The following is a 13131-nucleotide window of genomic DNA, read 5'->3' on the forward strand; positions in this document are numbered from 1 at the left end:
CCTTATACACAGAGAGAAGCCTCTGAAAACACAGAAGGCAGCTAACAGCTTTGAAGCCATTACTGGAAAATTGTCACTTGCTTTCAAAGACTGAATAAGGTTTGCGATTATCTAACCTCAGTGGTCCAAGGTTGCTCAAATACTTAGTTATGAAACTATGCCTTCATTAGCTTCTGAAAGGCTTATCTTTCTTCTTTAATTTATCAAGATTTTTGTCATATGAGCACTGAAAAGAAGTGTACGATATCGACTTGAGGCAAGTTTTGTGCTCCTTCGTCTTGGGGCTGACTTAAAGCTGCACTAATTAAACTGGAGCTCCCCAATGGGGCTTCTTGTTCCATCAGTCAGGGACACCCGGGTGATGGGGATAGTTAAGTCACGCTTTCACTCTCGCTGTGCCTCCTGAAGCAGGGAGGACTCATGCAGGGGCTTGCTGGGCTTAAGGAACTGCTAAAAAATCAGTTAAGTATAGTCTGGATCAGCTCAAAGCTGCTAAAGAGATATCAGGCAGCAGAAGCAGAACTAGTAGTTTTTCTTATTGGTTCTGTAAACTATTCAGGCATTTTCGTTTTCAATACTTTGTATAAATTCCTCTTCAGTTGCACTTTCATCATTTTAAGAATTAGATCAGCTCTCAGGGCCTTTTTATAGACACAAGATGATGCCCCATACTGTGTGTTTATGAACATTTTATCAGGTAAAGACGGAGCAGAATTAGGAACCCATGAGATTTTAATTCCTTGCTAAGCAATTGTTGTGGCAGATTCTGACAAGAACAGAAAATGTCATAAAACTAAGCAGAACTAAGTAGCCCTCAAGATAATTTCCAACTTCTATTAAAACAGAACACCATGCACCTATACATTTCATTACAAAGGCTGTAACCATGGCAGAAAACTCAGCACGACTTGATTCTGACAACCTGTAATCCTAGTTATACCATGTTTTGAATAAAAACTTTAAAAAATCTCCAAAGCCACTACATTATAACTTTAAACCGAGAAAAAAACAAAATGTCATGAAACTGCATTGAAAATTTCCTGTATTTTAGCTAGGGCTCAGGGGAGAGGTTTAAAACACTCATATTACAGCACAGCACACCAGCGCTGTGGCTGAACTAACATAAAATGCAATTGAAAAGATACCTACCTGGAAAAGAGAGTATAAAGGGAAACTGTGAGCAAATGATGGCAGGAGATTGGAGATTCACTGCCAAGTCTCCAGGGACTTCCTACTTTGGACAGAGTGGAGTATCCACTGCACAGTATTCATAGAATCATAGACTAGTTTAGGTTGGAAGGGACCTTAAAGATCATCCAGTTCCAACCCCTCTGCCATGGACAGGGACACCTCCCACTGGATCAGGCTGCCCAAGGCCCCATCCAACCTGGCCTTGAACACCTCCAGGGATGGGGCAGCCACAACCTCCCTGGGCAACCTGTGCCAGGGCCTCACCACTCTCATGGTGAAGAAATTCTTCCCTATGCCTAGTCTAAATTTGCCACTCTCCAGTTTACACCCATTCCCCCTCATCCTATCACCACAAGCCTTTGTGAACAGTCCCTCCACAGCTTTCTTGTAACCCCTTCAGGTACTGGAAGGTCGCTATAAAGTCTCCTCAGAGCCTTCTCTTCTCCAGGCTGAACAACCTCAACTCTGTCAGCCTGTCCTCAAATGGGAGGTGCTCCAGCCCTCTGATCATCTTTATAGCCCTCCTCTGGACTCGTTCCAAGAGTTCCATGTCCTTCTTATGTTGAGGATTCCGGAACTGGACACAACACTCCAGATGAGGTATTTTAGGGGTCCAAACTGAAACACTTCCATCAATTTTTTGACTTCGCTGATACTGAACTCTCCTCCAACAACAATAAACCTTTATTGGAAATCTCTAAACGGGTCAGTGCTGCGTAGGCAAACTTAAAAGCTGTCAACCCCATCAGTACCACAGTTACCGGGTACTGTCAGTCCATAACTGCGAATTGAACAGAATTTACATCCCAACAGTTTCTTATAGCAATGTGTACCTATACACTGAGTGATTTTTTATTTTTCCTTTGAGACCTAACAGCGACAACTCATAGTAATGAAATTCGTTCTAGCTGAATGTCTCTCACCAGGAGTTTAACTGACTTATCTTCAAACTTTCTCCACCACAGAGGGGCAGATTCTACTAGAATACAAAGACTATCCCATATGATTTATTCCTCCAAAACATACTGTGCAAGCAGTTGAGAAAACAAGTGATCTGAATTATGTCTTACACTCATGATGGAAAAAGTATTGGTTAGTTCATCCCTACTGATTTTAATAAAAGTTTATTTGGTTTTTAGCAAACTTTGAATGTGGTTTTTGTCACCCCAACATGCATTTAAGTTCTGAAAATACTTCCTTTGATCCAGCAGCAAACTATTAGTCACACTCATTTCTGAAACTCCACAAAGAGATAAAGCACAGTTAAAGTGACAGAAGAGCACAAGTAAATACACCTAAAAGACCAATAAAGTGTGCTTAATATGTCTTTTATACTTCTGATAATGCTACGGACACTGAAAAATCTTAGATTTGTTCTTTTGTTAAAGTATTTGAAGCATCAAAATTAAATGGATAACACTTTATAGTAGATGGCAGACAGGTACAGTGAAAACTACCCATGGGGGACTATCTTTTATCACAATGTACATCTTCATCTGCAGTTACATGACTGAAAAAAATAACCTCAAAGCACATCAATCTCTCTTTCAATCTATTCTTCTGATATCTTACATTTCAAAATTGCTCATTTGGCCCATACCATGAAACATTTTTTTTTAATGCAGAAGTTTCCTAAGCAAAAGCTGCCCATCTACTGGCTTTCCAAGGAAAAAGGTAGGTAGGACCATGCAGAGTGGTCCCACCTGTGAACAGAATCCTTGCTGAAAAATCATCTGCAAGAAGACTGAGAGATGAGGTGCAGAACTGCATTATTTTTCCTTGACAATGTAAGTACTCAATAACCCTCATAGTAACACCACTTTTCAAATAAACATTTTATTCTAAATGTTTTTCCATTTTAGAATTGTTTAAATTTGATAAAGAGGTTTTTACTGGTCTTCATATTGAAGGCTGCCCACAATTAAGTAAAGCCTTTGTTAATCAAGTACATTTCCGTGGCACAGAAATATAAGTAATGTAAAAATGACTATCAATAGCACCTCCACTCGAAGGCTGTGTTTTATCCGCCTTGCTGTGAATCATTGTCTCTGTTCATTATGGCACTCTCCTGCGAACAAAGGCAGAAGAAATTAAGCTCGGTGGGGCTGCTTGGTGATGTTGGCACTTGTCCATTTGTTGCCACTGGATACATCAGGCTCTTGAAAGATTTAGCCCAGCTCTAGCCCTTTTGGTAGGTGACCTCTATCATGCATCCTGCTGCCCGCCCTGAACAGCTCCAGTTGGGATGCTCAGACCAGGATGTATCTGAGCATACTGCCATTCCTTCATGCCCTGTGCAGCCAAGCTTCCCCACCATGTGAAACCCAACAGAGGAGCAAAGGAGAGAAAGGGACAAGTCTTATGAGGGGCGTCTGAGAGAGCTGGGGTTGTTTAACCTGGAGAAGAGGAGGCTGAGGGGAGACCTTATTGCTCTCTACAATTACCTGAAAGGAGGTTGTGGAGAGGAGGGAGCTGGCCTTTTCTCCCAAGTGACAGGGGACAGGACAAGGGGGAATGGCCTCAAGCTGCACCAGGGGAGGTTCCAGCTTGACATCAGGAAAAAATTTTTCACAGAAAGAGTCATTGGGCACTGGCAGAGGCTGCCCAGGGAGGTGGCGGAGTCACCTTCCCTGGAGGTGTTTAAGAGACAGGTGGATGAGGTGCTGAGGTGTATGGTTTAGGGAGTGTTAGGAACGGTTGGACTCGATGACCCAGTGGATCCCTTCCAACCTAGTGATTCTATGATTCTATGACTGGTGAGTTCCTGTGTCTCTCTGAAAAGTGCTAAGATATTTCATTTGAGTGCAGTTTAAGTGCAGTCCCTTTCCACAGCAAGCCAGACATCATCAGATAATACGGCCCTCTAGCATTCTGTTTGAGATAGTGACTGTGATAATGCAGCATTTACTCACTAGATATATGATTTGATATACATGGGCAGAGCTTTAAACATACTAAGAAGAGATTATTCTATCAGTCACAAGAAATAGCATTTACAATAAAAATACTTTCTCTATTCCGTCCATCTTTTCAGTGTTCTGAGGCCCAAGTGTGGAGTTTAGAGCCACTCGGAGTCCAGAATCTTTAATAGGCTCTTTATACACTCCCAACTTAGACAAGCTCAAAACAACAGAATAAGGGTACATGAAGCCTTTCCTTACAGGAAATCTACGCTCCTAAAATATCTCCGTGTTTCATTAATTTTCCTTCATGAGGAATAAGAGCACCGAAATAAGAACTTTCTGCTATTGCCCCCAACCAGAAAAATTACCATGGTTTAACCCTTACCTGCCAGCAACAGATTCCGGGGACTTCTACTTGGATATGGGTAGCAGGATCCTTTAAGAAGGGCAAGGAATGAAGGCAACATCAAAGAGAAGTTAGGTGTCAGAATTTGATATTAAGGGGAAAATTTGAAAGCAGAAGTTTATGTAAGAAAAGCTCTTCTTACGGCATGATGTGAGAATGGAAAAGTGAACAAAATAAACATGTAGAGGAGATGACGAAGCAAACTCTAGTTTCTCTGTTTCTCCTACTCTGTTATCCCTGCCACATTGCACATGAAATGAAGAAATGAAAATGAGGCAATGACAAATGTAATGAGGAATGTTAAACATGATTAAGAATGGCAGAGGAAGGTGACACAGGATTTGGAAGACTAGAATATCTCAGCAATACACCTTGAACAATGAGAAAGACTGCTTCAACTGCAGCTGATTGAGTTACATGTGTGAAAGTCAAGGACCACTTGTGTTGGACAAGACACCAACAACATATCTCTCCCTGCCCCAATAGCACTGGAATCACAGAATCACTCTCACAGAAAGATCACTTATCTTACTGGAAAATGGCTTTCAGAGCATGTCTTATAATTATTTCAAACTTAAATCACATCTTCTCAAACTATGTTTTCTCTTTTTTTCCTCTCTATTCTTCTTTGGTTATATTTTGAGAACTCATAATGTACAACCTGACACCAGTAAAATGCAGCCCTTCTAATAATCTGCATTTCTGCCAAATATTTTCTCTGCAATTTTCAGCATCTCAACATCAAATACTATAAAAAGTTCAGAAAATATTCATAGGACTGGTTTTGAATATGGAATTCTGTTATCACAGCTATTAACCTATATCTACTTTTTAAACATTTGCGCAATGCTGTGCCTTGTTTACTACATAACCTCTACAATTTCACACCCTTTCAATCTTTTACCTTACAAATGTCAGACTAAGTTTAGTTTAAAAGCATTATTTTACAATATACTTATCTACAACTCATGTCTAGATGTCTGTAAATTCAAGGGATATTGTTACATTTGGGGAGTTTGGAGGAACTGTATTTTATGACTGTTTTGTTCAGCAGCTTGATTCCATATTTTAGGAAGTTCTTTCTAACCATGCTTCGTCAGGACTCTCATATCGAACACCAATTTCCAAAGTATTTGCTACATCAGATACACCCCTGGAATTTTTCACATTTCACATTTGGCCACTCCAATTCAATATTTTGTTTAGAATGGCCCATGACATCAGTTTCAGAGTGTTTATATTTCACGGATCAAATTATGATCTTGAATAGATGCCCCATACTTATAATACTAACCACAAGGAAACAGGAATAGTGGTTGTGCTTTAATTTTCTAGCATTTTGGAATATAAAAGGATATTTTCTAATAAGCTGAAAAAAGACGACAAGATTTGCCTACCCCAGGGACTGAAACAAATGTACTTTAAGATCCTCAAATGTCCCTTAGTAAATTCAATGTATTTAGATCTACTTGCAGAAAACGTTGCACATATCATACACAAGAATGCACGTATCTGTTTCATGGTTGCCTGTGCCGGAAAGGTGATTCCTATTATTCCTTGGGCACATATTAAGGTGAAAGAAGGAGATGCAGAAAAGGAATTAGCACTCTAAGTCAATAAAACAAATTAACCTCAGTAGCAGAAAAATAACAACAAAAAAAATCACTTTCCTGACAGTTTTTGAAACTTAAGCAGCAGGTACAACAATGTAACATTGAAATCTTGAAGAGGAGTCCCAAGGAAAATAAGCTTATAATGGAAAATTGGCAACTGACTTCTTCATTGTAATAACAAGTATTCAAACGGAAAAGAAGAGGAAAAGCAAACATTGCCAATATTTTGGCATTTGTAGGAGTTATCCAAAAAAAGCATACCTAGGTTCTCTACAGCTTTAACCAGAGAAAAAAAAATGCACATTAATGCTGCAAAGGAGCTGACACTTTTCATCTGCAGCCCACTCAGCCAAGGAACATCCACTTATATACCCTCATGCATTATTCACCAGGAAAATCGAAATAATCTACCAGTGGTTAAGCAGCTCAGGATCAAATGCAAATCAAGGGGAAGCAGTTAAGAATGAGGATCATTCACAAGCTACTCTGAACTGAAACTCCTCCACACTGCAAGCCTGGAAACTCATGCAGGATCCACGCCACAAAGATGATCAGAGGACTGGAGCACCGCCTATATGAGAACAGGCTGAGAGAGTTGGGATTGTTCAGCCTGGAGAAGAGAAGGCTGTGGAGAGATCTTAGAGCAGCTTCCAGTATTTTAAGGGGCTCCAGGAAAGCTGGGGAGGGCCTCTTGATCAGGGAATGCAGAGACAGGATGAGGGGTAACAGTTTTCAGCTGAAAGAGGGGAGATTGAGACTAAATATTAGCAATAAACATTTTCTTGTGAGGGTGGTGAGGCACTGGCACAGTTTGCCCACAGAAGTCGTGGCTGCCCCATCCCTGGAGGTGTTCCAGGCCAGTTTGGATGGGGCTTTGAGCAGCCTGATCCAGTGGAAGGTGTCCCAGCCCATGGCACGGGGATTGGAGCTGAATAGGCTTCAAGGTCCCTTCCAAGTCAAACCTTTCTCTAATTCTATGAAATCATCACAGCCCCAGTCCCCGCAGCTGCAGGCATTTGGTGCAGCTTAGCCTGAAAACTGACCTTTTTCTATAGTGGTGGCAAAAGCATTGAACTCTGTCTATGCACTGAAAAGGAACTTGCTTTATTTGTATTCAAGTAGATTCTCACTCCCTGTCAATAAAGATACGTTCTTTGACATACACCTGAGAAAGCCTGACTTTGTTTTAATTATTAAAAGCTTGTGTTTACTGCAGTACTGACTACAATGATATCCATTCTTTGCCCGACTATGAAACTTCAGACTTGCAACAGTCAAGCATAAAAATAAAGTCATATAAAACACTTTTCCAATGAGGGAAGAAGCTACTGCTGTCACCATCTTCATTTTCTATAGCAAGATTCAATGGGAATTACCTTAGACCATGACTTATAACAATTATTTTATTATCCTTAGGCGTTTACAATAGTAAACATTAAGATCAGAAATAATAGATTAATTTTTAAATCATAGTAATAAACTAAGAGCTCAGTTAGCCATTAAGAAGTTATACACCATTGCTTACAAGTTAATGTGAAGAGTAGAGGAATGCAAAACTTCTGCAAGTTTATACAAATTACCTTAGAAAAGTTTTCCATGAAATCTGCACAAACCTTAGATTATGAAGTATTTCCATGTGTCTGAATTTCTTATCATCGCTGCATACTCAGGCAGTTAAAAACTTCATGTTTTAATGTTCACTATCAGAATTTAATAGCTTTAATTCTTCCAGTTTTAAGGACAATCATTACACTGTTTGTATTTAGGCAGCACAGGTTTTACCCACAGACTGTACACGGCAAAATCATCCTCAGTTCAATGAAAGCTGATCCTTATTTTTCAGACGAGACATTTTCAAGAAGAGGAAGCTAGATTTAACCAACTAGTTATTTATTTCAACAACTGGTTGAACCCAAAACCTCTGTTGGCAGCCCTAGACCTGATCTCATGAAACGGCTGAATGACAGAAAACATTCTTGTCATAACCATTAAATTAGAAAGTGTAAAAATAATGAACAAAAAAAATCAAATACGCCTCACTCTAGGTGGCAAAAATAAAAAAATCCATCAAGGTCATGTTTTTTTGCAGTCCTTTGAAATATATATTTGACTATAGGAAAGCCTAAGAAAAAATAAAATCCTAAATATCAGATATTCCAGGTATAATGAGAAATATACGCTGTTGACAAGAAAAAAAATCAGACCAATAACCACCTCCACCTAGAACTGAAGATGAAATATTGTTTCAGTAAGAATATGGCAAGTATGTTAAGATATTCACACACTTCTGAAGAAGCTGGAAAGCTACTGACATAAACCACTGTACTAGCAGCTCACTTCCCTTTGTTCAGTTGTAGTTTCCTCCACTGATTTTCAGTTAAAAGGACTTTTTTAGATCTGCTGGAGCAATATCTGGAGTGTGACAACTACGTTGTAGTGCAGTAATTGCATCGTAACAACACAGCACTTAGTCAAGGGCGAGAGGACCCCAAGTCAGTGAGGAGAGATAGGTTCCTACTTCATCAAAATTAGCAACACATTTTTGGTGTTCACATAATCCAGATCAGAACTCTACTTTTACAGTGCCTTCTTGATGATTTCCAAAGAAATATCTATACTTTTCCCTAGGAAGACTAAGCACAAACACATCCTCAAAGAAGGGTAACCTGTAATTCTCAGGAAACTAGATACTTCAAACATGATCCTTTCACTATAAAATTACATTAAATTTTCCACAGACATTCTTTCCAAAAATAACCCCTAAATTTACAAACAACTGAAATTTTTAAAAATGCTTTACAATAGGTTATTTTATATCACTAGCACATTGTACACACATAGTCAAGATGCTTAATTAAACTTAATATTCATTTATGTTAAATAATTGAGATCTGCTATGTTTCAAGATACAATTAAGTAGCATCCTAGAAAAAGGAGGTGAAATGTGTACCCAAGTATTTTGCTAGATACTTCAGAACTGGCATCTCTCGCCACATATAAACTATACTGACCTTATCCCAAATTCATATGTATTAAAAGATAAAATCTTGAGTATTATTAAATCATAGAATCATAGAATAGTTTGGGTTGGAAGGGACCTTAAAGATCATCCAGTTCCAACCCCTCTGCCACGGGCAGGGACACCTCCCATTGGATCAGGCTGCCCAAGGCCCCATCCAACCTGGCCTTGAACACCTCCAGGGATGGGACAGCCACCACTTCCCTGGGCAACCTGTGCCAGTGCCTCATAACTCTCATGGTGAAGAAATTCCTCTTTTTGTCTAGTCTAAATCTGCCCCTCTCCAGTTTATACCCATTGCCCCTCGTTCTATCACTCCAAGCCTTTGTAAACAGTCCCTCCCCAGGTTTCTTGTAGCCCCTTCAGGTACTGGAATACAGAGATCTGATTTTGATTTCAAGCTTCTTTTGGGTAAGTGCTAATTGCACTTATTTCTTCTATATGTCTGCAGGAAAAGAAAATAAAACCAGTTCCTAATGGCTTCATTTTATACATGTGTAAAACTTGACTCTGTGTGTATCTGTTCAGTTTTTTTTGCAATTAAAAGGCATTCAGCTTTGCAGAAAATATTCTTTATCTAAAGATAAACGAAGTTTAACTACTGACTTGGATTCTACTGTTCTAAACACGCCTATTCACATCTTGGCACCTCAGAAGTATGCAACCTATAAAATGTTATTTAATGCAGAAATACGAAACCTATCTGAAAAGGACACCCTGTGGCTTTTATGAGATTAATACAAATGTAATGGCTTTATCATGAAACAAAAATGGTCAGAGTACATAGGCGAAGTTCATGACATAACCACGTTTCTTGTAATTCTACATCTACAGATCTGTATAAGGAAGTTAAGCCAGAGAATACTATTTATTTGATAATGATCTCTAATTATCCTAGCTGTGTACTAGCCTGACATCTCATGAAATGAATTCTGGATTTGAACATTTTGCCTCTTTAAATAGCTCTGCTCACTGTAACAACTTAGTAGAACACTGACCTTGGGTGACAAGGACTCACATATGAGTTAAGAAACATATTTTGTTTTACCACTGATGTTCACTGACGGTCAAATGACTCAGTACTACCCCAGTACCATCCAATATCATCATGCCCTGCTTAGTCTAACCCTTACAGACACCTCTCATGTAGCAGAGATGACTTTGGTATTTCCGAAGTCAAGTTTTAGGAGTATTTATTAAAGAAAAAAAAAAAAAAACGAAAAAACTTGCCAAAATTCTGAGACTTGTTTTACATGATATGATACTTGGCTGACTTTTCCTTTTTGCCTGGAAGCAATTCAAGCAGAATAAAGAATTTAATCCTCTACAACATGTATTTTAATGACTCATTGTTTTCCTAGTTCTTTCTAGTTTCCACAAAGCGTAATGGACTTGAGCCTGATTATTAAAACACCACAAATAAAAAACTTTGACTTTTCTCAAACAAATAAAAGAAGTATATGACAAAAACAATTTAGCTGTAACCAGTAAAGGACATTCTAAAATTAGAGCCTGTTGTGTTAGGGATGGTAACAAAGTGCCTAAGCCATATGTTGGTGTGATCTATAAAAGCGAGATCCAAAGCTTATGTCATTGTAACATAATGTTTCAGTACCTGTTATTGTACATGAACCCGGTATTAATCAAATAATTTTAGATTTTAATTTGCATATAGCACTGGATCAGTGAAAACATTTGGGTATCAGAAGTACACTACAGTTTTATCTTCGTATGTCGAGAACATGCAGTTACCAATTACTAAAGGGAGAAAGCTTGGCTTTAAACAACTCTATACTTCCAACTTACTCCATTTTTTCACTTAGAAGATGTAAATCAGAAGATAAGCACATTTTTTTGAAGTCTGCATAGTTATTTTTCAGATTGCACAGGACAGAGTCCACCAGCTGCCAGAAATAGCCTTAGTAAAATGTTGCCTTTTCTGTCCTCCAAGAGGAAACCCAAACACACCCTAAGATAAGGCACTAGCCTAAATCCGTAATAATTTACGTGGATTTTATCCAGATTTACACTTCTCTAATGCAGAACGCAATTTGTCACTTGCATAACAGAGTTTAGACACCAGAAAAACTTCCCCCATCAATTGAACTATATCCCTCATCAGTTGGCAGAGGATAAACTGCAACTGATTACTTAGATGTAGCCATGGGTGGAAAACAAAAACACTAATTGTCTTGGCAAATAGGAAAGTATGCAGGGCACAGTAATTCCTGGGTACCTACAGCAGGCGTGATGGTCATTGCCAGCCTGCGGGATGCTATTCAAAACAAAGCACCATCACCATAGCAACCAGAGCATCACCCTGCTCAGGGACCTTTTTCTCTGAACCACTGGCAACACCCCAGATTTAATAACAGGCGCTCCTTTCATTTAACTTCCAGTTCTTTGCAGCTAAGAAGAGGTAGATCCTTCAAAAAGAGGGAAACGCTAAACTATTTTCAGATAATTCCATAACTGTTTTGGGTTTTTTTTAATAAATAAGAAAATGAAAGAAAACTAATGAATGTCATACAATTAATGTCATCATACAAACGAAAACTTCTTAGTAAGTACTATCAATCCAAATTGATGGACAGGCAAAAAATGATGCTTAATTGCATAAAATCTCTGACAGTAAATAACTTTTGAAATGCAAGAAATGTAACTTTCTAAGATAATAACCTGTACTCCACAGAAGGATGAGAAGCGCTACTCCAGGCATTTTGACTCAACTTGATTATCTCTTATTTGGGGGGGGGGAAAGCAATGCAGCATGTGGACAAAAACCTCTACCGGCTTTGGAGGGAGAGTGGCTCCAAGCTTTAGTCAATTAAGATGGTGAAAGGAAAACCCCCTCCATCCAATCATCATAAAAAAATGTATGTTCTCTCATCTGTTCACAATCAAGTTAGCAATAGGGAAAAAAAAAACAAACAACAAACCAAAATTATTACTGCATTGTTTACCACCAGGAGGAAAATATGGTCCTGCGTTAAAATCCTAAAGCATTTTCTCTATTAGGAAACCAGCTAAGTTTGTGCTTATTGAATTGAAATTAAAAATGTCAGATTAGTTATTACATTTTTTTTTTGTCTCTCTTGGTTAACTTCACTTGTAAGGATGTGCATCTGTTGCTTACAAAGACATCTGAATAAACATTGTTATGCTGATGGGTCATAGAGCTGAGAGAGTTGGGATTGTTCAGCCTGGAGAAGAGAACGCTCCAAGACCTTATAGCGGTCTCCCAGTACCTGAAAGGCGCTCCAGGAAAGCTGGGAAGGGGCTGTTCACAAAGGCTTGTGGTGATAGGATGAGGGGCAATGAATATAAACTGGAGAGGGGCAGATTTAGGCTAGACATAAGGAGAAATTTCTTCACCACAAGAGTGGTGAGGCCCTGGAATAGGTTGCCCAGGGAAGTTGTGGCTGCCCCATCCTTGGAGGTGTTCAAGGCCAGGTTGGATGGGGCCTTGGGCAGCCTGAGCCAGTGGGAGGTGTCCCTGCCCGTGGCAGAGGGGTTGGAACTGGATGATCTTTAAGGTCCCTTCCAATCCAAACTACTCTATGATTCTATGATTCCATAAAGAACAAAATATTCTATGTGAAGTACATAAATCTTTCCTTGGAAGCAGGTTAAACTATTAACACATTGCTAGCAGTCTATTGCTGTCAGAAACCAAGGCCAGATCTACCAGCAGTCACGATACAGCACTATGTGAGCTACCATGGTACTCACCACATTCGAAGCTCAAGTATCGCATGCATCACTTTCAGAAAGTACTGCTGTTCAATGCAACTGCAGCACATACACTGGCATTATAAAGAGACTTTTAGCTTTCTATCAGTCATGCTATGAAAAGGTATAGAAGATTCCCCTGCACAGTGCTGAAATTCAGCCTTGCTCTTGTTTAGAACAAGGGGCAAAGAAAAAATTTTCCCTATCCCAGTAATCCTGCATTTTCATACCAAATTGCTGAGGGAGTGAACAAGTCAACATGCAGAA

At 39.2% G+C, this 13131-nt stretch overlaps 1 protein-coding gene across 8 annotated transcripts in view; it reads right to left on the bottom strand.

Moving 5' to 3' along the window:
- The window catches only part of SHANK2 (SH3 and multiple ankyrin repeat domains 2), a 369360-nt gene that overhangs the window by 248463 nt on the left and 107766 nt on the right, over positions 1–13131 (bottom strand). For 4 of the 8 annotated variants that reach the window (XM_054067526.1, XM_054067525.1, XM_054067522.1 and 1 more), the window contains one exon: positions 4480–4530. The exons of 3 other annotated variants lie outside the window; for them this stretch is intronic. In XM_054067526.1, coding sequence (XP_053923501.1) covers positions 4480–4530 — 51 coding nt within the window. Of the gene's footprint in view, positions 1–3191; positions 3250–4479; positions 4531–13131 lie in introns of those variants that run through there. One more of the 8 variants, XM_054067529.1, reaches the window with a different exon arrangement.

Source organism: Cuculus canorus, chromosome 5 (genome assembly GCF_017976375.1).
Source record: "Cuculus canorus isolate bCucCan1 chromosome 5, bCucCan1.pri, whole genome shotgun sequence".
Lineage (NCBI taxonomy): Eukaryota > Metazoa > Chordata > Aves > Cuculiformes > Cuculidae > Cuculus > Cuculus canorus.